The sequence below is a fragment of the Anopheles aquasalis genome, chromosome 3, assembly GCF_943734665.1.
Source record: "Anopheles aquasalis chromosome 3, idAnoAquaMG_Q_19, whole genome shotgun sequence".
NCBI lineage: Eukaryota > Metazoa > Arthropoda > Insecta > Diptera > Culicidae > Anopheles > Anopheles aquasalis.
Genome location: NC_064878.1, coordinates 14,620,794 through 14,646,036, shown reverse-complemented (window position 1 = coordinate 14,646,036; position 25,243 = coordinate 14,620,794). Strand labels below are relative to the sequence as shown.

Genomic DNA, 25,243 nt, shown 5'->3' with positions numbered 1-25,243 from the left:
GGGTTTACAGTAAGGCTCATTCGGGTCCAGAAAAGGCTCATTTTGGACGATTTATTGTGAAGAAACCATTCAACTTAATGTTTTAATGTGGATTTTTTATTAAACTACTAATTTTCAAAAATATTTGGTTCTACATTGGGGAAGATTTATTAAAAACCATCCATGGCATTAAATTTAGGAATACGTGTCTTCAAAAAAGCACTTTTTCAGAGCCCATGAACAATGATCAAACCGGGTTCGTCGCTTAAGTCTTCAGGGGCAAGTCTTTTGATTCGGAACAAAAACGGTGCGCATCGTAGCTGCGCGATGGGTTATCAGAAAAATACAAATCTCTTTTTTTTGTTAGACTTCAAAGTATATTAAGCTAGTCCAGTAGCTTTTCTGTTGCAATGGGGACTGCCTTTTAAAACGTTGAATTTGGGAAACGCGCTTCAAAGTAGCTTTTTCTTTCAATTGCAGGTAGAATTTTGAAGCTGAGAAAATAATACCTTTTGGGATTTTGCTTGCAAAAAATCAGCTTTACATAATCGTTATTGAAAAATATAAACACATCCAATCCATTCATTCAAGCTTGAATTAAAAAGAAAAACAAACTGATAAACTGCAGTTCTAATCCGATTGATTCCAATTTTTTTACGAAATACTCTTGAAAGATTAAGCATTAATGGAAAAATCTAAAACATAAATATTACCATACAAAAAGGGAATACGTAATTATACCCCTTCACTAAATCAATCATTAAAATGAAAGTAACACCAAAAAAGGTTCCTCGTAATCAAAGATTATTCGGCCAAATCACCAACACCTTTGATAGACGATACATTATGAAAGTCCCTTTAAGTGACTACACTACGGTAACCATCTGCAAATTGATCATTAGCAAAGGCCGTCCTCGTTCCCTTCCTTGCCATCGTCGCTTACCGATTCCATCGGAAATCACGCTGATTATCTTGGGTAAACTTTTTCACTCTCGCTCATTTAGCCACGATGGGCAAGCCAGGACAAAGACAAAGACGTTCTCTGGCTCGCTTAGGAAGCCAACACCACCAATCGACGAAAGGCAGCAACCACCAGCCAGCTAGCTAGTCAGCCGGAGGAATTATCTTTCATCCTGCTCCTGAGCGTGAACGTGAAGCCAAGTCTCCTTTTTTTTGTTTGCCTCGTTGTTTTGCCTTAATTAGCTGTAATTGAGCTGTTTTCATATTCAAGTGGCTTAACACTGCACCGTCCAACGGCCGATGGGGTGGTGGAGGCGCATGGTAACCACTTTCACGCGGTCCTGGACCATCATTGCACGAATCAACCGTGTGGCGGTAGTGAATGGATCCGGGCATGGCATGGTTCGAGCGTCCCTATCACCTGCTATAACTCCTGCTAGTGACTGGAGCTAGTTTGGCGAACCGCAGGCCGCTCTATTTCCTTTTTGATTCGTTTCGTCCTTAGCCGAGGCCGTACGTAGGAGTTTGTGGCTTACGGAGCGAGCTCGTGCTGGCTGATGTTGTTCGGTGTCGGCTGCATCGTTCGCTGGCCACCCACCTCAAACCTGTAGGTGTTGAGGGTTGCGTTTAACGAGAAAACTTTCGCCTCCTCATCAACAAATTGCCGACGAAAGTGTTTCCCGTCGCTCTCGGGGCTCAATTGGTGTATCATCGGATTGATTTAGTCGACCGCCGCTTTTTTTTGTGCTGCTCGTTGTGCGATTATGAGGTGGAAAAAGAGCAGGCAGGGAGCATAATGCTGAAAAGGGGATAAATGAGTTACTGTTTGGGTTGCGGTTCGTGAACATTGCAAACCCTTTTTGCCGGCGCTGCTGGTGGATGAAGTTTTGTCAAGAATGCACCAGAAGTGATAAAACTCATTTTCCGCTCGTAATATTAGTTGATTAACATATTTATAATGAGTCTGCAAATTTGATCTGACAGAAGAGGGAGCAGGATAGGAGGTAATTGAATATGAAAGCACGAAATAAACTATATTTTTCATAACTCGAAATTCTTTTCCGAAAGGCGCACTTGGTATCGTACCGTAGCTGTAGAGCTGAATTTATACAAACTCAAACTAATGCGTTGAGGAGAAAGTAATCCTATTGAGGGATAAAGCTATTGGACTGGGAAAAAGTAAAAAAAAAAATTTAATTAAGAAACATTTTCCCAACATTTCAACACTCACCACATAAGGAGTTTGAGATCCCTGAGTTTTTTAACCTTCAATATCTCAGCAAAAACTAAAAAAAAACATCCTGTAGCTCTTATCAGGGCGGAAGTTGCTTCTTTAAATTCAAAAGATATTTCTCTGAATGAAAAAAAATCCATCGTGGTACTCCAACATTCCAGACACCTGCTAAGAGAGGCACTGTTCACAGAAATATCCCAGCAGTAGCTCCCCGTAGCTCGGCATAAAAAAGAACCAACAGCAAAATGCTGTAACTTCAAACGGATGGTCCGGATTATCAATAACCTAGTCCGAGTCCGAGTCCGAGTCAGCGTCAGCCGTCTGCGTAGCGAAAGATGCACACAAGCGTCTTAGCCAGGACGGAGCACCGGTCATCAGTGACCACACTCGGCCGCGTACATACCGATGAGCAACGGACAATGGCACCGCCCTGGGTCCTGGCTACCTTCAAAAGGATGCACATCCGTTGACACTGAACGACGGTCGCCTGAACTGGACACGATACAAAAGGCATACCTTTGGAAGCTTTGTGCTTATCGTGGAGCCAGCCAGCGGGTGCTGCAACGCTGTAAAGCAATGTGCGGACAGCCAGACGGACCGGACGGAAATCTTATCAATTTTCCCCTGACTGATGATATCCTCCATTTCGGAGCCGAGTGTCACGTAGCCAATATCACACGTCCGTCCAGCCAGCAAAACGGCGACAAAAGCGGAGCAACGGGGGACGAGGGAACTGTGACGGTGACTGGGAGGCTAATGTGCACCTCGCTCTGTTGGTTGCCACGTACACACCGAACGATGCCACCTCTGACAGACGATGACCGATGCGCACCGTAGACGTCATATCAACCGCCCGGTGCAACTGGAGCCCAAAGGAGGAAAAGCTTTTTCATATTTTCATTCCCTTCCTCACGCCTTTCTCGCTACAGTGACCACACACAATCCGATTTACCGCTCCTGGGCTCGCTTTAAACCTAGATTTATATGCAGCCAAACCAATAGCATGAAGCCAATATTTCAAATCTGTCACTTGTGGCCATAGGCACACGCTAGTTCGAAAGCCAATGTCCCTTTACGCGGGGGAAAGGGGCGCCCTATCTGCTTGTTGCGATGACGATATCAGCAACATGTCCATCGAATCGAACCCCACCGCGAATGGATATCCTTTGATTCGATTTCCGGTTTTCGATCCCGGGGCCACGCCGATGATGATTTCGGTCACGGTGCACACTGCACGCTGCTGATCGAATTCTTTCACCGATGGCCACGTGGTTATCGTCCCGGGAGGGGGGGCACGCTAGCACGCTTTTCTTTCTTCTAATGTGCAGCAGAAAATTCGGACCGACAGTCGGAGCCACCATCGGGTGAATGCTGCTGCTTCTGCCGGTGACGACAGTGGACGACAGTCCCTTTAATGGAGTGAAGCAATTCGTTTAGCTTGGCTATGAATGGCGAAAGAGCGCATCCGTCCGTCATTATCGTGCTGCCATCGTGGAAACGCGATAAGGAGCGCTCGTGACCGAATTGCAGTGGATGGAGTTATTCCAGTCGCAAAGCTCGTTCCCCTTTTTGGGAGTGAAAGTCGCTAGCATGAGCTGCAATCATGCGAGTGGAATGACAGATATTCTAGCCTTTCTTTTGATACCCTCCCAGCGTTTGGCATCAATCGTGCAGATTTAATTTCGTGGTTGCGAAATTACCTTTCCTCGATTGAATTATTAGATTAGTCTTTGTCTGTGAAAACCTGGGGTTTTGGGGAGTGGACTAGAGACGAAAAACACACTAAAGGAGTCCAGTAAAGGGCAACATTTTTTCATTATGAAATATACAAATGCAACATTAGTTTGCAAATTTTCGAAAAATTATCATCACGTTAGAAGGATAGTTTCAAATACAATTCCCAACATTGAATGAAATTTTCTTATTCTGATAGCCTCCTATGCATAAATGTATCGTTCATCTGTTCTGTTATCTCTAAAATCAATATTAAATTGAAAACAATCGATTTTGACATTAGCGGTACGCCTCTTCGTGTACTGTTTGGTTGAAAATCGCAAGTCAAAAGATTAAAATTCAATTTACCTGAATGTTTTAGACGATTTTGTTCGAATACTCGAAATAAAGTAGTTGAATATTGATTTTAGAGATACGTTTAATGAAATTTTACTGAAATTTGAGCGATCTTTGCGGTAAAGTTGCATTCGTGTATCGGCACCTTTTCCGTCTTTTAGATCCTGGTATTGAGAAGTGGTTTAATGCTACCACAATCGTTAATCCCATTTAATCGTTAATGAGCATCATTTTACACATACTTTTCCGGTAAACATGATCGATGAACTTGTTTACAGCACGGCCATTTACACGGTCAGTAGGAACTGCCGCACCGGAAGCCAATTCGCCGTTCGAGCAGAAAACATGTTGACCGAAAACGTTCGTTCGGAAACCATTCCATCTCGCTGGCTGCTGCAAATCACATGCTCCAGCTGGCATGAAAATAAAAACTTCTCCAACACCAAACAAAACCCAAACAACCGTACCGTACAACCACGGAACAAAATGGCCTCAACTGGCCTGGCGGAAAGAACATCGTTTCCCCGTAGCAGCAGCAGCAAAACTTTCGAACGTGCATGGACGATGTGCGACGCGAGAAAATCTGTTTTCTCAAATGAGCTGCAATCTGAGTGGGATTTGTTTTAATTTTTCTCTGAAAAAAAACCCCGCATCGCACCGCTTCCGCAAAACCACCAAACAACAACCTTCTTCTGCGATGATCCAATTCTGAGTTAGCTCCCCCCTCCCTCATTCCACCTGGTTGCCATTCCGGGAGGGGGGGTAGATGGGAAGTGTTTAAGGCCAAAGCGTAAGTTACCTTTCATTTCCATCTCATTTGGCCCGTGATTGGACACGTCACGGAGGAGTTTGCAAAGTTTTGCCCCTACTGGTGGCCATCTCAAAGCGCGGGGGAGGATTGAGGTGGAGGCTCAATGGTCAATTAGCAGTTCAGTAGAACGAGAGAACAACTTGCTACCGGCTGATGATGATGGTGATGCTTTTGCTCAATCTGTTCTCCACCAATCTCTGCCGGCTGTCCGCGGTTGGATGCTTTTTTTCTGATTCGTGTTCGCGACCGATGACATTAACACGTGGTCCCCGGAACCGGTCGTCTAATGATCCGTCGACGATGATGACGATGACGACGACGACGAAGCCGTTACCATTGAGACAAGTTTATTGAGAGCGAATGGGCGCAAAATACGCGAACCGAAACACGAAACCAAAATCTCCATTCCGGAGCGACACCGTCGGACCCGGTAATGATTGCGTCCTTGCGCAATGCGGAAGTGAGTACACACGCTGGTTGCTCACTGACATATCTCGGTCTTCTCACCGAGGATTCGAGTGGAGAAGAAGGGGGGCCCATCGCCAGTAAAGGATTATCTGTTTAATTATAAGCCGTTGCCATGTTTGTTCTGAAAAGGGGGAATCGCTTCAGTCGTTTTGAAAGCGGCTACGTGCTGACGTTGGCCCTACCACCATCGTCACCATCACCGTGTCTGTTAATTGGCCCCGAGTACAGCTTTCACAGTTGTTCCTGGTGTATGAATGTACGAACGGAGATGAAGATAAAAATATCTCAAAAAGTTAACAGCTACATACCACGGATCGCTACACTCTAACTCTCTCTCTCTCTTTGCTTGAGGAAATCTCTGAAGCGAAAAGGAACATATGCAGTGCTCAGCTCTTTTTTTGCCAGAACCCCGGGTTGGTGTGGAATCTGTTAGTAAGCGGATCATGGTTAGCCAGGTTATTACAATTAGCCTGGTAGCCTGGTTGCCTGGTTGGTTGCGAAAGAAGGATTTGCCTCAACAACTCTGTTTACACCAGGAACTCCGTCTCCTGGTGCGGTAGTTTATCAAAGTTCACTCAGCACACCACTAGGTTTAGCAACTTGCTGTAAAGGCGTATCCTTGTGCTGTGTAAATATTTAACAAGAATCTTCTCAATAGTACTTACGTAGCGTTACACTAGCTTTGCTACCGAATTGCTACACTGCAAACCCACTTCCAACCATGCACGGAGGAGCGACACTTGAAAACTGACAAGACTACCGAACGGCATGTCTACTAGATTGGCAAAACCGTACGCTTACTCTTTCGATCGAAACAAAGCTCCGCAAAATCAAGGATACATTGATGAACGAACTCGAATGGAATTCCACTTCCAGCACAGAGTCAATAGCAATGATCTCAGGCCCAATCAAGCGTGTGCGACAACCAAACTGTGCGGAAGGAAGAGGGGAACGCATCCACTTAATCATACTCCTGCCAATCGTATATCTTGTTTAACACTTTTAATCATGTCCCTTTCGAGAGTCGAAGTCGATTAGATCATCATTATACTGTGACCGAAGCAGCATGCAGCATGCAGAACGGATGCACTCGCTTCCGCCAGGTACTAGGCATCGTCTGCTAGCGGTATCATTGGTCCTGGATTGGATCCTAGGCAACATTGTCGTCGTCGTCGTGGTTGGTTCTCCAGCTAATCCTCCTATTTCCACCCAACTGAACTCGGCTACGCTTTTGTGTAGTGCGTCGTGTGTGTCTCGTGGTTAAGGGAACCAGATTATGAGTCTGCAGCTAGGGCAACTACACGGAACATCATCAGAATGCTACGGAAGGAACCTCGTATCATGCTCCATAAGCAGCAGTTCCACCCGTGCTCTGTTCTTTGTGGTTTTGGGTTGTTGTCTGTATTTTCGTCCCTCGTCTTTCATCTAATCGTACCGGTGGGTTATGTCCTGTCATGTCTGGTGCTATGCTATGCTAGTCCTTAAACACAAGCCTATCCCTTCCCCCTTTTCCCTGTGTTGCCAACGCCTCAATGTTCTCGTTGAAGAGTGTCACAAACTTTCGGTGCTGCAAAGGTCATATTACGAAGCGAAACCATTGGTTTTAACATTTTCTATTTTTCGAAGAATCCCCCAAAAACCCCATATTCTTATCTATTGCTTTATTCTCTCGCTCTCTTTCAATTTCTTTACCCTACTGCGCGGCCCCTGGATGCATATCCGTTTCCTGCTTCCTGTTGGTTTATCGTTCGGTTTTTGGCAATCCAAACGCCGCCAACAGACTTTCTTAGGCATGCTCCGTGTATGCGGCACGTGAAGAAGGAGTACGAGGTGTGTGCAACGCGCTACCAGAGCACCATGTCCAAGATTGGTCAGGCGGCTGCAGCCACGACGACATCGACAACGTCCGCTGCCTTCCAGTACCACATAGGTACGACGATGGCGACACATCCGGCCTACAGCAGTGACAGCAACCGCAATGCTGGTGGTGGATACTACCCCGGAGACGCTGGTCAGCAGCAGCAGCAGCATCATCACCACCATCGGAATCATCACAACAACAACAACAACAGCAACAGTACGAAGCACGCCGAGGATGCCGAGGAGGAGCGACTCAAAACGGTTTGCTGGTAAGTCCACCGGCAGCATCCTGGTATATTACGAGCAAGAATTGGACACATTTAGGGGCACCATTCGCTTCGATTGTTTAAATACTCATCCCTATCAATCTATCACTTCCAATCATTCCTTCATATCACATGTTCGCTTTCCCCGAATTACGACTCCCGGGCAGTTCTCGAGATTGTGCCCGGAGACGCGCTGCGCAACAAAAAAGCCACAAACTCACAACCGAAACAAAGATATCTCATATGAGATGAATTCCGGCGAAATGGACTCACTCCGTACGAATGTCCTACCCAGGGATGTAACTCATCGTTTTGGTCTCATCGTTGTGCGATTGACCTCCGTGATCTTGTCGTGTCTCATGATGGGCCGAGGTCAAAGCAAAAAAAAAACCCATTGGCTAAAGCGAGCCTCCATTAGCCGGAATGTGAAGCCGGACCACGGCCAAACCGGAACGATAAGGCGACGAAGAGAAAATGAAGCCGACAAGGCAATCAACTTTATTGTTTCACACGAACACGAAATGATGACCACCAGGACCACGGCGCGTGTCAGTTTACTGTGACAATGCAGCATCATTTCCCGGTACCATTCCGGGTGCTGATCGTTGATTTTTCGCCAGTATTTTCGCCAATTTTTTTTTTTCGTCCTTTTTGCGGACAAACGGGCAGAGGCTGAGACAGCAAAATGGACGCCCCCCCCCCCTCCCGTGCCCACAGAATGACCATTCAATTTCGAGTCCAGTCCGGCTGTGGTCGCATCAGTCTTCCCAGGGAGCAGGAGGAGGAGGAGTAGGATATGCTGCGCTTCAATTCCCGGATGTATCGTTTCCAAATTAGGATTCGCACCCGGCCAAGGGGCCGCTCGTCGAATTCGATTTGCCCTCTTTTGAGCTCGACCTTCGAGGCTGCTGGGTCCGAGTTTAGTGCCCATTATGCCAGGACGGGACGAATTGGAAAATCATCAAATTGCCATCTAATCGATAATGGTGCCGAGCCGTCAAAGACGAACCGAGAGAAAGAGAGAGAGCGCGAAAGTGAAACAGTATTCTGTGTTGGGGAGGATTTTCGGCCATGGACAAGTCATTGCACAGGAACACATGTTGTTAAGTCAAACATGTCTTTGGTTAAGATAAAGACTACAGGGAAGAAGCGACTTAAAGCACATCGGCATGGAGTGCACTCAACGAATTATCGCGCACCACAGCGCACTCTCGCTCACGCGGTGGAATCTCGATAGAACTGAAGCACAGAACAGCGAACATCCCGTAACATAATCGTTCCGTCTTTCAAACACGGCCACGGCTACACCGTGAAGGCATCATCTTCAGAAGGCTCCCGTGCTGTTGTATCGCGTCGCGTCGCGTCCCGTCTTCCCGTCAATTGCATCTCGCTGCATTTCCCGTCAATTTCACACGCGATTACACGCTACACCGGGCGCGTCAGATGCCGGTGTATTTACCTTCATCTCCAGATTCTCCTGCAGGATACAGTCTTGGCTTTTGCTGGGCTCTACTAAACGATGCTTCTGCTTCTTCCAGTGCCTTCCAGCGGTACATGCAGTGTTCGGAGTTTACCGTGCGGCAGGCGTGCGGTGACCAGACGGCGCTTTTCACGCGCCGATTCCTGGACAAGATGTCGGACACGTTGATGCGGGTAAGTTGCCATTTGCTGGCGGAGCGCTAAGGGGGCACGAAGGTGATGGATCTAGTAGGCGAGTGGTCGTGGATCTAGTAGCCCAATGGTGGTCGGTCTTGTGGTAGGTCACTAGAATGTGATTACCATTCCACTCCGTTGACCTTACGAAGGTTGTCTTAAAGTTAATCTGACGCCCTAGGAAGCCCCAAAAACCCCTCGTGAAATCCTCCCTTAACTCCGTTAAATCGCTTCGATCCAATTAAACAATTTGGTAGCTGACGTCCATTCACCTCCGCATCCTATAATGTGCCTCTCTGGTGCAGTGGGCTTACAACTCGCGTTGTTCGTTCGTGAACCACCTTCACCACTCCTACCACTACTCGCTACTACTACTGGAAGCGTGAAATCGCGATGAATAAAACATAGTGAACCCTCGCGTAGTAGTACACGCCCCCATTGGTGGGTGTTGCAGATCACAATATGGACCCATCGACAATGGAGGGAACTCTCTCTTGTGTAGAGTCGCGGGTCTTGCTCCCCAGGAGTGCGTGCGTCCCATTGCGTACACGAAAATTCGAATGGCACAATGGCAGAACGGAAACTCTGCCAGGAATCGTCGACGTCGGTCCAGTGCTGTCGTCGGATACGTGGAACATATCGAGGCGAAGAGGGAGATTTTTTTTGCGTTATGCTGCTTGCTTTCATTATTATTTCATTGCGGCCTATGCTACGGGCTGCTGCTGGAGCCTACATATTGCATCGCACTAGCACCAGTATTTCCGTTTCCGCGAGTCCCGGCACCGCACGAGCGGTGGCATGATTTATGCTAACCTCGCGCTCACCTCCCCTCCGGTTTGGTGACAATGCAATCCGCAGTCTCTTCCCTCTCTTCAGTTCCCTGTTCTAGTGTGACCGTTTCGCGATTTCGTGGACAATGAAATGAGTGTGTGCACGCGAACCATTTTCTAAATAATTTCTCCTCCTCACACTCCAATGGCCCACGACGGGCGGGCTTCCAAATAAACATGGTTTCGAATTTTCGAAACCTCCCCCTCCCCCCGTGACACCACCGCTCGGTCGGTTTTGCTAATTTTGGACCAGAATTTGCGCCACCCGAATTTGCGTGTTCAATCACCCCGTACCACCCCCCCCCCCCCCCCCCCCCGGGCCGGTGGCAGGGGTCGTGTTACAAAAGTGAGAAAAATATAAACTGCATTCCTAACAATCGCACACAGAGATCACCATCACTAACCTGTCGTTTTATTCTATTTCCCCGTTTTTTGCCGCCAAACCGAACCGAACTGAACCGAACCGGAAACAGATGCACTGCGTCGATTACACACCGGAAAGTGGCAAATGCCGGGATTACTTCAGCTCGAGCGCCCGGGCGGTGATGGACGGTGGTGGTCGGCTGGTTTCGCTGGTCAGCAATGTGCTTGTGGTGCTGGTGCTGCTGCTACTGCGGCTACAGTCGAGCACATTTATTTAATCACCAGCGTCGATCGCGGATGATCTTTATGCACTGCACGGTTACCATCATCACCACGCACGGCGAGGTCAGCAGCAGCAACAGCAGCAACAGCAGCGACAGGAACGATGACGGTTTGACGTCGATGAGCCGGAAGTTCAAACACAGCAGGCACAGGAGGCAATGCAGATGCATTTTACTAATTAGGCAAGCGGCAAGCAAACACACCTCACCGACGGACGGACGGGAATGGACGGAGCGGAACGAAGTGCAGGAATTGGATGAGAAAAAAGGGCTCACAAGGGACAACAACCGTGGTCCGCGCGTATGATGCGATGTCGATGCGCTAAATGCAAATGTAACGCCAGTCATCGCCGGAATGGGGCGAACCACTGACCTGGCTGACCACTGGCCAGACAGTGCTACAACACAGCATACCAGGAACGAACATACCAGGAACGATGTTGAATGTCGAGTGGGCCGATGCGGGCAACGAAAAATGTAACAGAACAGAATATCTTGTGTTCCCCTGTCCACTGTTCAGGATACAGAAATGGGAAGGAGGCGTGTGAGAAATTATGCGAAAAAATGGTAGCTTTTTTTTCTGCCTCTCCCTCCTTTCAGGCCCTGTTTTCTGATCCTTTCGGATCCGTTTTTGTTAAGTTTCTCGTTTGTTAGATTCAAGACCGAAGAAGACCGTTCCCCGTTCGATGAAGATCGCAAAACCGTGCTAACCGTTTAAAAGTGTTGCCACTAGAACGCTACTACTCCTCTCGGTGGAGGACAATCTTATAGTTGTAGGAAAACAAGAAAGAAGAAAGGAAGGAAGGAAGAAGATGAAAAAGGAATTTTCCTTATGCTTCTGGCGCTGCGTTCTGTCGGCCTCCTCGTCGGAGCGTTCGTTAAGTTTTCGTTATCTAGCCAAGCCATCACTTATTTATTGTCAGCAAACGTTTGAACGATTAACACTTTTCCCCCGTTTCACCTTTCTCACCTTTCTCTCTTGTGCCCTGTTGCAAAACTCCGCCTACCAACTAATCTAACCACTTGTTCTAATCTAAGCCTCTCGCCTCTTATGCTTAAGAAAAGTTCGCTAATGATCGTTTGTTTTCTGGGCAGTGGCAACGTGGGCAATGCGGGCATCCGATCCGATTTGTTGATCCTTCTCGAAAATAGTATATGAATGGGGAGATGATGGCGATAAAGTGAGAGAGCTAGCGAGAGGAAGCGAGTAGTGAAGATGAAGCGTGTGAATAGGAACAGTACGAGAGGACTAAATGTGTAAAGAAAAGTATGTAAGGGATAGAAGAGTGCAGGAAACGTAAACTAAAAATTAACATGGTAAGAGATACGAGGCACAAGCAAGAGGAGAAAAAAAAACAAAAACACAAACAAAGACACACAAAAAAGTGCAAAAACAGATGGAATAAAGGAAGCAACAGGAACTGTACTTGTACACCACAACCGGACCTGAATGTTGCATTGCAAAGCTGCCTCTCTGTTAAAGTGTTCACGCCGTACCTCATTTAAAGCGACTCACAGAAAGAAAGCCAGCAGAATGGGGTAGCACTGTGGAATTGCATTTGGGGTCGTCATTTTCAGCCAATTCAACGAAATATGGTCGCAACGCATTCAAATGCACCGCAGTGTCCCTTTGTGGGTGTACGACCGTCGGTATTGGGTGCCAATTATGCCATAATTTAATCAGCGAGGAAACCAACCTGCCCCCCCTTTTCCCTCTCGATCGTTCCGTAAATCAATTTTAAATAATGGCAAACATGAAAGCGAACAAGTGTAACATTGTTCCGTCCCTCTGTCCAGCGCACATGTCACCCCCGGCGCTTTTCCGGCGTTCCGATCGTATCTGCAAACCGTTTAAAGAACGTATAGGATATTTGTCGAAGCGACGAGGCTGTTGAGCGTGGGGGGAGGTTGCGCCAAACCCAATATTTTACTCACATAACGCTTGGATTACTTTCCATTCGATCATCCGCGGAATGGTTCCGTGGCATGCATTGGCCTGCAGTACGTGTGCACACTGACCTAACTGACGCGAGGATTGGATAAAGTTTTGTTTGGAAATAGGAATGGAATGTGGCACATCGGTGTGTCACGAGCCCGTGATGGGATGGGTTTAGTTTCCTGTTTTAGTCCCTGCACTAGAGCTTTATATGTTGTGCCACCCCTTTTTACGGTGACATTCTGGCCATTGCGTCCATGTGTTTTGCATTTTATTTGTTCCCAGACAACTTCTAATTGAAGTGTTGTGTCACAAACGGACCTCCGGTGGGTTGTTAAAAATTAAAGTGGTCGAACTGATTAAATGCCTGTTCGGTAGAAAGCATTGTTTTATAAATGATGTTACATTCTAGGGCTGTGGACATGTTATTTCAATGTGTAAAACCACATTTACAGCAACTAGAAAGGTGTAGCATGTAGTGCTCTGTTAGCTATTCTTTGGAATGAATTAATTCTATTTGTAAAATCCGCTTGCAGCACCGACCAACTTGCATCGTCCTGCAGCCTAGTTCAACATAAAAACGAAACTGACGTATATTGCGTTTGACTTTGTTTGAACTCCATTAATCGTTTTAATCTCACCACAATTGGTTTGCTGTCCCCGAAACGTGGCCACAATCATGAAAAGAAACATTTAGTTTTGTTCACACATCAGGCCGCCGGCATCTAATCAAAGGTCTATCAATCAAATTAATACATTTTCATCAATTTGTCTAACAATAAAACACACTCACAGACCCATCGAATGGCGGGGCAGTGAAAGCAAAACCACCTATTTGTGACTAACAACGCATGGCCACAAAATGGCCAATGAAACAATTGCCCTTTTTTATGCTGCCTTGCTGGCTGGTTGGATGTAATAAAGGACTTCCTAGGCACATGAGCGCATGATGGTTAGTTGAATGAGGGAATAAATCAGCAAAAAACCCCCCACCGCCCGTTTGCGACAACCATCGTCCTGCCCATCGATCACACGGGCACGTGGCATAACGTGCTGCGGTGGTGGCGCGAGCTAAAACAATGCCACCTCCCCCCAGATAGAAATGCAGTCAACAGGACGAGGCAACAGTATAACAACCGGTACTTTGTAGAGAGAGAGAAAGAGTGCATAATTTGACAAACAAAGCAACATGAGCTGTCGACATGAGAATGGCGCGTGCTTTACATACACAGAGTGTAGCAGGAAATAAAAAGGATGCGGCCATACAAAACGAATAGAAAACCGTTCAACAAACGAACAAACGACAAGCAACAACAAACTGACAAGCGGAAACAAGGCGACCACTCGTCGCCTGTGCCACCGGCGACTACGACGACCGTTTGCTGATTGGAACCTAATGCAACTTTGAATGTGGTTTTGTTGGAAACTCTATCCCAGTTCACTCTCTCTCTACCGGTTTTGCTTGTTGTGGAGCTAAACTTTTAGCCAACGTTGTGGCAAACAAAACTTCTAAACGTGCTCTAGCATGGGCGCCTCCATTAGAGCTGAAGAGAGCGAGAGAGAACACCGGAGAAGGGTTTTTATTTGTTAAATTATTTAGCTCAATCATCGGACTGAGTGGATCAAAGGGATACAACTGCACTGACGAACTGCAGGCCAAGCCAACGGAGAACTGACATACACCACAACCACGGAGACGACCTGTTGAAGGCAAACGAACTGATTATCTGGTCAGCCGCCTCCACGTTTACTCAACGTAAACCCGGGTTGGCCATTTCTGCGGCTGGAGGCAGCCAAACAGGGGAGTTTTGTTAATTGTTTTTCCAACTTTCTCGTTTGGGTAGCCATTAGTCGACCAGCAAAAGCACGGCTCGGCTCACATGTTAGTTTGTAGCGCCGAAAAGTGGCACCAAGTCCAAGAAGGAAGACCTTTCCTCGTATCAGTTTCATGGTTCACTCCACGGGCAGATCCAGAGAGTCAGCCGCACGCGTTCCCGAAAGGGCAGCTCGAAAGCAACCGAAAGACAAATAACACACCAAGTTGCTTTATTTGTGTTACAGGAAGTTTGCCGAATTTAACGCACCTGTCGTTGGAGGAGCACGGAGGTGTTTGGAAGAGGAAGTTAAAACAAACCCAACACACCCCTAGGAAGTTCGGTAGGTGCTGTAGGGTTACCTTCGCCATCTTAAACTCCCTTTTTCGGTAAACAGCAGAGACGTTCATCAGCCGAATACCGAATGGTGACAGTGATCCTGGTTAAGTGTAAAGCAAACATGACCAGAGAAACTTTAGAGCAGGTATCATAACAGGGACTCTTGAAGGGATTTGGGAACACTAGAGGACTCGTCTTTGAAAGATGAAGCGGGAAGGAAAAACAATTGAAAATTTGTGTTCAAAATGTTAATGCCTTGTCGCCACAAAGTTTGGACGCTGAGTACCTTGAGTAAGATCATTCTCTGTTGAGGTTTAGTCGTCATAGCGGTGTCTGTTCCTTGGTTTCACAGTCTAAGAAAAGAAAATGGTTAAGATGTTTCGTAGCTTGGTCACAAATTGAAAACCAAATCGTGATTAGACAATTTGAGAAATTGCATCCTCCCAAAACAGTGACTACTTGGACATAATTTCTTCACAAACCTCGACCTCTCCCATCAAGGATATCCTCGCCAACTGCGCTCGCGTCATCACGTTGTCATCAGATTGGCCATCGCTTCTCTCTCGCGCGCGCGCTCTCTCTCTCTAGCCACAAAGTGCTGGCTCCGCACATGGCCGCACGGAAGATTCTGGCTCAAGTTTCGCAATTTTGCATCACGAAACCACTCACGGCCCATGGTGGAAAGGGGTTTGATTGAATAAAGAGAAAAAGGAAAATCTCGTTTTTCGGGCTGCCCAGCTGCCGATGGCACGATGAGGACGATGATGGTACGCGCTGTACTTCCCCCCCTCCCCCCGGTTTTTCCTTACCTGCTGCTGCTGCTGCTGCTTGATTGAGTGCACTCCTGCGCTCAAGTGGCTCTGCTAAAAGGCACGTCCGGTCAGCGGCATACCAGCCAGGATAGACAAAATCGGGGAAAACCACGGGGACCTCCAGAGCGCACCTACGCCGGTCGTGTCGTGTCGTCAAACCAGAGGCACCACGGGGTCACACGCTGGTGGTGGTGGTGGTGGTGATGATGATGAAATTCTCACCCATTCACCACACTGTGAGCAAGATACAAAGCCACTTCGTCAATCAGCGACAACATGGAGCCAGAGAGACAGAGAGAGAAAGAGAGAGAGCGTGCGTTGTGGGGGGAAAAGGCCGATGCACCGCGATAAAAATAAAATGCATATAAATTGGAAAAGCAGCCGGAAATTGGAGCGAATACAAGCAGGAATTCCGGTGAGTCCCGTACCTTTTTTTTCCTTGTTCGATGCTGCTGCGATGGCCGTTATGTGCTGTGGTCCGAGGAATTTTAAATGAAACGCCGAACTATGCTGGTCGTGGACCACCGTGCTGGTCCGTGTGGTTGGGCCAAACGTGCGTGCACGTAAAACACGCCACAAGTATCCTCCACATACTGGCGGGGGAATGGCAGCGTGTTTCAGTCGAATTACGATCAGTTGTCCTTTAGTCAAAGCTAGCATTGACTATTTTGCACTAAATACCAGCAAAAGATTGTCTACTAAAAGTGTTGCCCGCAAACATACCCAAAGTTAAATCGCAGCAAGCGTCACGCTAACCGCCTTGGCCCAACATCAAAGCCCACAACGATACCCACATTGTCGAATGTAAAAGGATAACATTATCCGGCCTAATTTTAAGCGGAACAGAACGAGAGGAATAAAAAACCCGTAAAAAAGTATGTTCCAAAGGTACAAATTGTTTGACAAGGTAATTAACAACGCAAACAGCGCCTGTTGCTACACCCAACTTTCGTTAGCCCAGAAAAAAAGGACACCAGGGCCACCTGCCGGACGGTGTGAATCGGACACCAAAATGCAATACACCTTTTTAACACTTTTTAAAAACACCTCGTTTTTTCCTTGCTGTTGTTGTGACGAATAAAAAAATCTGGTCATAATCATAATTCGCTGGTCCATATTGCCGTCCATAAATATCCGCCCGGCAAGCTGTCGAAATGACGTCCTCACCGACTGTTCACTGACGAACCGGTTTGTCGAATTTGGAAGTTCAAATAAAACCCCAAAAGCAAAGTGTCTTGCTCCAACGAAGCAACCGATCTCCACGGTGACCAGAAGTGTAGCGAGGACGGGTCATCAGCAGACGAGGCGTTGTTGATTTCTTTGTCCATTTTTTTTTTCACCTCACTCCGGCAATCCTTTTCGCCCGGTTCCCTTCCCGGATGGGCGCATAAAAAATGAGCGAATTAAATGCTACGCCCTTTCCCCCCGGTTTCTACCTGTTAATAGGCGAACAAACTAGCAGGACATTGCCCGAGTCCGCCCGGAAGGTAAGACCCCCAACTCCTTTCAGTTTTTGTTTCGCTTTTTTTCTTCTATTCCTCCAGAACCAACGGCCAGAGTGATAAACCCCTTTTCTACATTCCATGGTTATCTGTGGACAGGAGAAAACAGGTGGCTGGCGAAGAGAGGGTTTGGGGGGTATCATAAATTAATTATTTTGTTGTTGTTTTTCCTTCCTGACCCCGGTTACGCTTCGACACCTTTCTTCCGCTTACGGACCATGTCGACTGGTGGGTGATTTGGTGCTCGCGGAACAACGGACCGGCCAGGGTGTCCGGTCCGGTCAGCAATTAGACGCCGAAACGGATTGCCCTTCTTCCGGGGCCATATGGATCAAAGAAAACACGCGTGTGGAGGATAATGGGAATGAAAATTAAACCAAAGGACCACCGACACCGACAAACAGCAATCGTTTATTCATCACCGGGTGGTCCGCAACCGCACCATAACCGGGGCCAAATCCGGACCCAGCAGTACCGGATGCGTGCCTTTCGTGGGCATTTTAAAGAGAAAACTTTTCACCAGCATCCCGTACGGCCCAAGCCGGTCCCAAAAACCCGGAGCACACCGGGAGTTCCGGTGTGGATGCGCTCCAAATTAAGGTGGAATGGGGGGCCGTGTGAAGCCCTGTGGCCGCCGCTCATGTTTGCCGAATGGATTATTTTCAATTATCAGCACACACACATGCGGACAGAGACGCGGACGCGGTGCGTAGTGTTTGTGTTTTGTTTCCGGCTCCGGGCATCCGGGGTCAGTCTGGCAGTCTGCAGCCCCCGTAGGGCTATCAATCAGAGACCGTCGGTCCGTTCGATGACGGTGTGCAGCAACAATCTGCGCCTCCGTTGGTTGAGCGACAAACATCCGGAAATGGATATCGTTTTGAACAAACTTTCGAGTCCGGATGGAACACTCCTTTGTGTGGAATGTAAATTTCCATCGCAAAGATAGCATATTCCGCAATCACTACCAATAATCGGCCTTCAAATCGGTTTACATACACGATTTATTGTTAATATCATTTATCACTTTTTTTTACGAACGGATGTTTTTATTTCGGTTTTATGACCTCGTTCCCGTGCAGCTCAAACGGTAGCTTCAACCACTGTTCGCACTTTTTCTTCGACTCCTCAATCCGCTCCCAGGCAATCTCATCGCGCGTCATCCACGCGAACCGCCGGTCGTAGTACAGATCGTAGTGTGGTCCGGATGTTGGGAAAAGTTCCCGTTCATCTTCCGATACCGCATCCAGCATACGCCAGATACCGGACAGTGAATCCGTATCCAGTGCACCACCGCAGAACGATTCCTCGGAAACGATCGGCCGAACGCGGCGATCCTTTTTGCGTTGCTGGAGCTCTTTGCGCTTCTTCTCCTCCTGGTGATACTGGAGGTCACACTTGCGTAGCATATCGTCGATGAAGGACCGAAACTTGGGACTAAAATCAGCGGCCCTTCGTTGCGCTGATGCCACCACCGGCTCTTTCTTCTCTTTCCGTTTCTCACCATCATCCGGCTGGAGTCGCCGCTCGCTCATCAGCACATCGTACGCGGACCGGAACTCGGGTGTAAACTGGTTCATAAGCAGCAACTCATCGCCCTCATCGACACCGGGCTTCTGCACAAAAAGGACGGAGCATATTAGCGAGGGGGCCACTGTCTGCAGACCCAAATCTTCACCGCCTTACCTTCTTGCGTTGATCCAACATGATGTACGATTCGTCCAGATCGGAGAACGGATCCGACAGGGCACTGCACTCGGATGATTCACCATCTGAGCCACCGTTCACATTCGGACGGATCCGTGGCATCTCGGACGCGGACAGTGGGCGCAGTATTTGGAAAATGTTCTCGGCAAACTTTTGCCGCACAACCGGATCCTCGCTCGTGATCGGATAGGCATCCATTCCGGTGCAGCGTTGGGGCACGTTTGGCGGGCAATTCACGCTCGCAAAAGCGCATCCGGCCGGCGGCCAACGGAGATGCCAGATTGATATGTTTGTACGTTTGTTGGATCGATAGCGCGGTGTGATAGCACGCGACGCCAAAAAGGGATGAGGATGCTCCGGAATGGCCCCTGGCTGGTGCTGTGGAATGATAAACTTGACATTCCCCTTGCGCTACTTTCCGGGAAAGGGCCGGCGCGGGCGACAGACAGACAGAGAGAGAGGCTTTTTTTTCTTGTCCTGGTTTGTGATTTTCCACCCTCCTTCGGAAGGCATTGAAAAAAGGGGACTGCGAGGCGTTGAGTTGAGTAACGGTGATTGCTTCCTTCGACGGCCAGTCGGTAGTAAGTTGCTATCAGCATTATGGGGAGGGAGAGGGAAAGGTGAAAACAACCTACGACAACAACACGCGAACCTTTCCGCGGGTTGTATGCGGTGGAGGTCCTCGCATTGTCGTAGGTTGTCCTTGGAAGCAACGGAAATGCTAGTTCCTGCTGCTTGTTCAATCGACAAACTTTTGGATTTATGACAGGCCACACTAAAGGCTAGCAATTATCTGTTTAAAACTGCATCAAAATTAAGTTGTTTCCGGTGTAGTGAGAGTCAGGGGACGTTATTGGTTGAAGAACTGATGATCAGTTTAAAGAAACTTATTATCTTTCTTGTGCTTATCGTGGGGCAAAACATAATTAGTCCCAGTGGCTTTTCAAATGTCCATCAAACTGTGGATACTTTTAGCAAAGGTCTTTTTAAAGTTTAGAACGAGTTTTGAGGTGTCGGAGAGAATACTTTCCTTCCCAGATTATTGAAAAGTTTCCCTTAAATTTGAAAAAATCTCAAAAACGTACAAGTTTTGTCTAAGAAATATCGTAAATAATTATTTCAATGATAGTAAAGAGAGCTGTTTAGGGAGGAGAGAGGAAGGTAAAGAGACGAAGGATCATCGTCAATTCATGATACCTTGGTAGGTTTTCTCGTGACAAACCAATTTAACCACGTGTTTAGGTTCCACGCGCTCCCTCGGATATTTAACCGTTACATTTTGAACTATTTCGCGCCTGAATAACAACTTGACAGCTCTACAGTGATGGTCGATGAAGCATGTGTGTTTTCCACATACCTTGGGGGGGATTTTCGCGGGATTTTCTCGGGTTCAAAAAATCATGTTCGATCGTGTTTCACGTCTTGATTTTCGTTGCATTGCGTTGTTATTTTGCTTGTGAGTTTAATTTTCCTTTCGTCGTGGTTGGTAAGTTGCAAAACACACGTAAGTTCGCTCGTGATGTCCCCCGTTAACGGCCTGCTTTTCTAACATCCTTCCCGTAGGTGCTCCGCCGCCTACTCTGAGCAGGATGGCCGAGAGACCGGAATCACCCCTTCCGTGCACATCGACCCCGAAATCGGAGTGTCCGATTTGCAAACTGTTTTTCCCGATCAAGACCATCGAGGCGCACGTTAACGAGTGTCTGGAGGAGAGCGAAAATATCTGTGCGAAGGAGGTGGCCGTTCCAAACCCCATCGTTTCGCAGGAGAAACCGGCACCACCGAAACGTGTATTCGGAATCTTCAATTCGCCTTCCTCGGCGGCAAAGCGGGTGTGCCGTGATGTCCCTTCAAATCCCCCCAAGTCACCGGCACCAGCACCAGCACCGGCGCCCAGCCTGACCGTTCCGGCGAGCTCGGTAGTGGAGATTTTTGAGGATAATTCAAACGGTACGGAGGATGGCGAACAGCAGCAGCAGCAGCAGCAGCAGGAGGATAAGAACGGGATGTCGAGCAACGAAACCGTTCCAGAACCGCAATCTCCTGCCGCACGCCCCGAGGTAACTGCTAGCTGGCCAGCAGAATCTAACAAACCACTGGCTGAACGGGTACGGCCGGACAATATCGAGGATTACGTAGGACAGGAGCAGGTCATGGGACGGAATGCCATTCTGCGCAAGCTGTTCGATAGCGGATCGATACCGAGCATGGTCCTGTGGGGGCCACCGGGATGTGGCAAGACGACGCTCGCTCACATCATCGCCAATCGTTGCAAACAGAACAGCAACAGTATGCGCTTCGTGAGTCTATCGGCGACCAGCGCTGGCGTTAACGATGTCAAGGAAGCGGTCAAAGTAGCCAAGAATGAGTCACGGTTCAAGCGGCGAACGATCCTGTTCCTGGATGAGATTCATCGGTTTAACAAATTACAGCAGGACATTTTTCTGCCGCATGTAGAGTCCGGAACGATCACACTGATCGGTGCTACGACGGAGAATCCGTCCTTCAGTCTCAATTCGGCCCTGTTAAGTCGCTGCCGGGTGATTGTGCTGGAGAAACACACGGTGGAGAGCATGATGAGCATTCTGGTGCGTGCCTTGCCACAGTATAGAGCGAAGCTGGTCACCGATTGTGACAACAATAACATCCCGATCTATGGCAAATCTCCACTGGAACCAAGGTAAACCGCCGTGGGGATGACTCATCCGCACATTCTGGAACTGACATTCTCGTTTTACCCCGCTCTCTGGCTAGGCTTCTTATCAGCGAAGAAACCGTCCGTTGGTTGGCCGAAACGTGCGATGGTGATGCACGGATCGGGTTGAATAGCTTGCAGCTGGCTCTGAGCGTCAACGCGCCGACGGTGAAGGATGCCCCACCAAAGATAATCTCGCTCGAGGACGTTCGGGAAGGACTGAAAAAGTCACACCTTCTGTACGATCGTAAAGGTGATCAACATTACGATCTCATCTCTGCACTACACAAATCGATCCGTGCCTCGGACGATAATGCGGCCCTTTACTGGGTCACGCGAATGATAATGTCGGGCGAGGATCCACGGTACGTTTGCCGGCGTATGATACGGATGGCCAGCGAAGATATCGGTATGGCCGATACGAATGCCCTGCAGGTGGCCACGACTACGTTGACGGCTGTGCAAACGGTTGGATGGCCCGAAGCCGACTGTATTATTGCGCACTGTGCAGTGTACCTGGCCCGGGCACCGAAAAGCCGTGAAGTATACGAAGCATTCAAGGAGTGCCGTGCTGGGATCGAGAACTGGAAAGGACCGATGCCATCCGTGCCATTGCATCTGCGAAACGCACCGACGAAGCTGATGAAACAACTCAACTATGGCAATGGGTACAACAAGATGCACAAGGACGAATCGGGCCTGACCTATATGCCGGAGGGGCTAGAGGACCTGCGATACTTCTCGGAGTAGCACCGACCGCTTCCCCCTTCCCTACATACACTACACATTCTGTGGCTATGCGTTACTGAGGATAGTACAAACACGAGTTTCTTTCATTTCCATTTCATGCGCGTGATAAAAACGATCGATTATATTTGTTTCTTATTTCTATTACTCCTTTATTTTTGTGGAAAGCAATAAATCATAATGGAACATGGTTCCAGTACATCTTCTATTTCGTGCGTACACTTCTTCGGCAGCAGACTGTTTCCATCAATAGTGTCGAACTCGAACCGGTGACCAGAGCTGCAAAAAGAGTGAAACCGGGAGGTAATTCAAAATAGTTCAAACCATAATACGCTGATAAGAGTAAGATTGCGCTTCAGATAGTGGTGCATGCATAAACAAATCATGAATGATTCATAATCGTAAAGGGTAATTGGCATAGTCATCAGTAAGATTGGAAGAGGCAGTTCTGGAAGCAACAAGTGGATGCACTTACCTCATGTCCATCATTCCGTGTCCAGAAGCTGGCAAAAGGAGTTGAGTGTCCAAATCTGTAAAGATGAAACGGTAAGTTCGTTAGTTTGGTGACGATTGGAGCTATTTTTGAAGGAATTGTGTTCATGGCAACGATCAGAATGGTGCATGGATAGGTTAATCATGATTAATTCATGTTAAGGGTTTTCCATAATCATCATTTTGAGCACCGTGACTCTTTCTGGGTCAAGCAGTTTCGTACCTTTTTTCGATCTGTGCAAGATGAGGCTGAATGATAAATCATCCACTGGTGATATCTGCGGGAATACAAAGAAGACAAAGAGTGTTAAAGCATATTTTTCAGAAACTAGCTATTTAGTGATTGAGAAATCGTGCTTCAGATAGTGGTACATGCATATAAAATCATCGTTGATTCATATATGAAAAGGGTAAGTTGCATTATCATCATTATAAGAAGCAGTTGGAAGTAATCTAGGCGATAAATTCTTACCAAATTGTTTGAGAAGGAACAGATTTCCATCGAATGGTTTTGTAGCTATCCTGCGACGAAAGAGAAGAGGATTTCGATTAGTAAACGTCCAAGGATGAGAAATTCTATTATCGATAGGAGTAAAAGAGGCTTCAGAATGGTGCATGGATAGGTTAATCACGAATAACTCATGTTAAGGGTTTTCCATAATCATCATTTTGAGCACAGTGACCACTCTCTTTCTGGATCAAGCATTTACGTACCTTTTCTCTGCAAGATGGTTTTGAATGATAAACCCTCCACTGCCGATATCTGCGAGAATACAAAGAAGAAGAAGAGTGTTAAAGCGTGTATTTTTCAGAAACTGGCTATTTAGTGATTGAGAAATCGTGCTTCAGATAGTGGTACATGCATATAAAATCATCGTTGATTCATATATGAAAAGGGTAAGTTGCATTATCATCATTTTAAGAAGCAGTTGGAAGTAATCTAGGCGATAAATTCTTACCAAATTGTTTGAGAAGGAACAGATTTCCATCGAATGGTTTTGTAGTTATCCTGTGACGAAAGAGAAGAGGATTTTGATTAGTAAACGTCCAAGGATGAAAAATTCTATTATCGATAGGAGTAAAAGAGGCTTCAGAATGGTGCATGGATAGGTTAATCACGAATAACTCATGTTAAGGGTTTTCCATAATCATCAATATGGCTTCTAATAGATGTGATACGGGTAGAAGAGAACCTTACCATTTTGCCTAACCGAATTCCTCTGCGCGTGACCAGCAATCAAACCCTCGAGGCAACTGGATTCTGTAAGAAAATTGAACAAAAGATATTTTAGACGAATGCCAGCTAAGTTTAGCTATTGCAAGTGCATCGAAAACGCGTTTAGCTAGTGGTGCATGCATAGATAATCACGGGTGATTCATATACATAAGGTATAAGGCATAATCATCATGTAAAAATTATTACAGATGAGAAGAAACAGAACTTACCAGCTAACCTCTCGGTGCCATCAGGGCCACGTGGTGGCACTGGAGTCCCCCAATCGAGACCTTCTGAAAAAAGACAAATTGGGGTTATTGGAATGTTCTAGTAAAATTTAATGGAAATTACTCGTTTCAAGCGGTCTCAGAGGGGTGCATGTACAGCTGAATCATAGTTGATTCATTAGATATTAAGGGTTTAACATAATCATCATCTAGAACCGTATCTGGCCATGGCTTGGTTTCGCGGCTATGAAATTTACCTGCCTAGAGACGCGCTTGGGTGTCGTCGTCAATCCATCTTCCATGTGGACGCTAGCCTGAAACGAGGAACAGATTATTTCTGTTAATTCCAAGTGGAAGCTGTCTCAAACACGTGGCTTAACGGCGAAGAAAGGGTAAGCTAACATCGGAACCGCGAATGATATCAAATCAGGATGCCAACGAAGCGAAAGAAGCCTCGAATTTTGTGGAATTCTTAACCGCGTGTTAAGGAAAACTTACCTTCAGGAAGGACCTCCTCCGGGATGCCGTTGATTTCACGGAAACCATTGAATATCGTGCAAACCCAAGAGAGCGTGATCAATCTGTTAACTTTTAGCTTCTCCATATCTCCAGGGAATTAAGAGAAGAGACCGGCTGGCCATTTAATAAGAACTTTTCAGGACGAGACTTTTCGCAGAACTACGACGAAGCGACCGCGTTCTTGAAGGTCAGCCGGATGTTCGAAGTGACAGTTGACAGTTGTCAATCAGGAGGGTGCCAAAGTGTCTTGAATAAACCGAGTCAAGTCTTTTAACTAAATTATATTTTTTTGAAAAGGTAATTAAACATGTTAAAAAGTGTGTGATATAAGCGATTATTGCATTTTAAACAGTTAACTCAATGCCACAGACATTGTGGTGCTTCGTATTGAAAAAAAGACGTTATGTTTTATAATGTTCCTCTAGAATGTGAATTAAACCGGAACCATTAAACTATTACAAAATG

General features: G+C 47.1%; 3 protein-coding genes and 1 long non-coding RNA gene across 6 annotated transcripts in view; 2 read left to right on the top strand and 2 right to left on the bottom strand.

Moving 5' to 3' along the window:
* LOC126575332 (uncharacterized) overlaps window positions 1-12,218 on the top strand; it is a 40,804-nt gene extending 28,586 nt beyond the window's left edge. Inside the window, exons 5-7 of the mRNA XM_050235974.1 lie at window positions 7,303-7,651; window positions 9,187-9,301; window positions 10,605-12,218. Coding sequence (XP_050091931.1) covers window positions 7,303-7,651; window positions 9,187-9,301; window positions 10,605-10,772 — 632 coding nt within the window. The 3' untranslated portion in view covers window positions 10,773-12,218. The remainder of the gene's footprint in view (window positions 1-7,302; window positions 7,652-9,186; window positions 9,302-10,604) is intronic.
* Window positions 12,219-18,224: 6,006 nt separating this feature from the next.
* LOC126573947 (uncharacterized) lies at window positions 18,225-19,080 on the bottom strand. The gene is made up of 2 exons (XM_050233777.1): window positions 18,862-19,080; window positions 18,225-18,791 (listed from the first exon to the last, which is right to left on the bottom strand). The coding sequence occupies exons 1-2, from the start codon at window positions 19,078-19,080 to the stop codon at window positions 18,225-18,227; spliced, it is 786 nt and encodes a 261-aa protein (XP_050089734.1).
* A 1,181-nt stretch (window positions 19,081-20,261) lies between these two features.
* LOC126577327 (ATPase WRNIP1-like) lies at window positions 20,262-22,532 on the top strand. Its single transcript, XM_050238853.1, has 3 exons — window positions 20,262-20,368; window positions 20,446-21,562; window positions 21,637-22,532. The coding sequence occupies exons 2-3, from the start codon at window positions 20,472-20,474 to the stop codon at window positions 22,325-22,327; spliced, it is 1,782 nt and encodes a 593-aa protein (XP_050094810.1). The 5' UTR covers window positions 20,262-20,368; window positions 20,446-20,471; the 3' UTR covers window positions 22,328-22,532.
* On the bottom strand, window positions 22,464-24,969 carry LOC126577328 (uncharacterized). Of its 3 annotated transcripts, none has more exons than XR_007608332.1 (10): window positions 24,758-24,969; window positions 24,517-24,573; window positions 24,263-24,325; window positions 24,015-24,077; window positions 23,776-23,825; window positions 23,531-23,579; window positions 23,289-23,338; window positions 23,040-23,094; window positions 22,800-22,854; window positions 22,464-22,603 (listed from the first exon to the last, which is right to left on the bottom strand). It is a non-coding gene; the product is annotated as an uncharacterized LOC126577328 (long non-coding RNA). The 3 variants fall into 3 exon arrangements; XR_007608334.1 differs by having other exon boundaries at window positions 24,263-24,322; XR_007608333.1 differs by lacking the exons at window positions 23,289-23,338; window positions 23,531-23,579.
* Window positions 24,970-25,243: the final 274 nt, after the last annotated feature.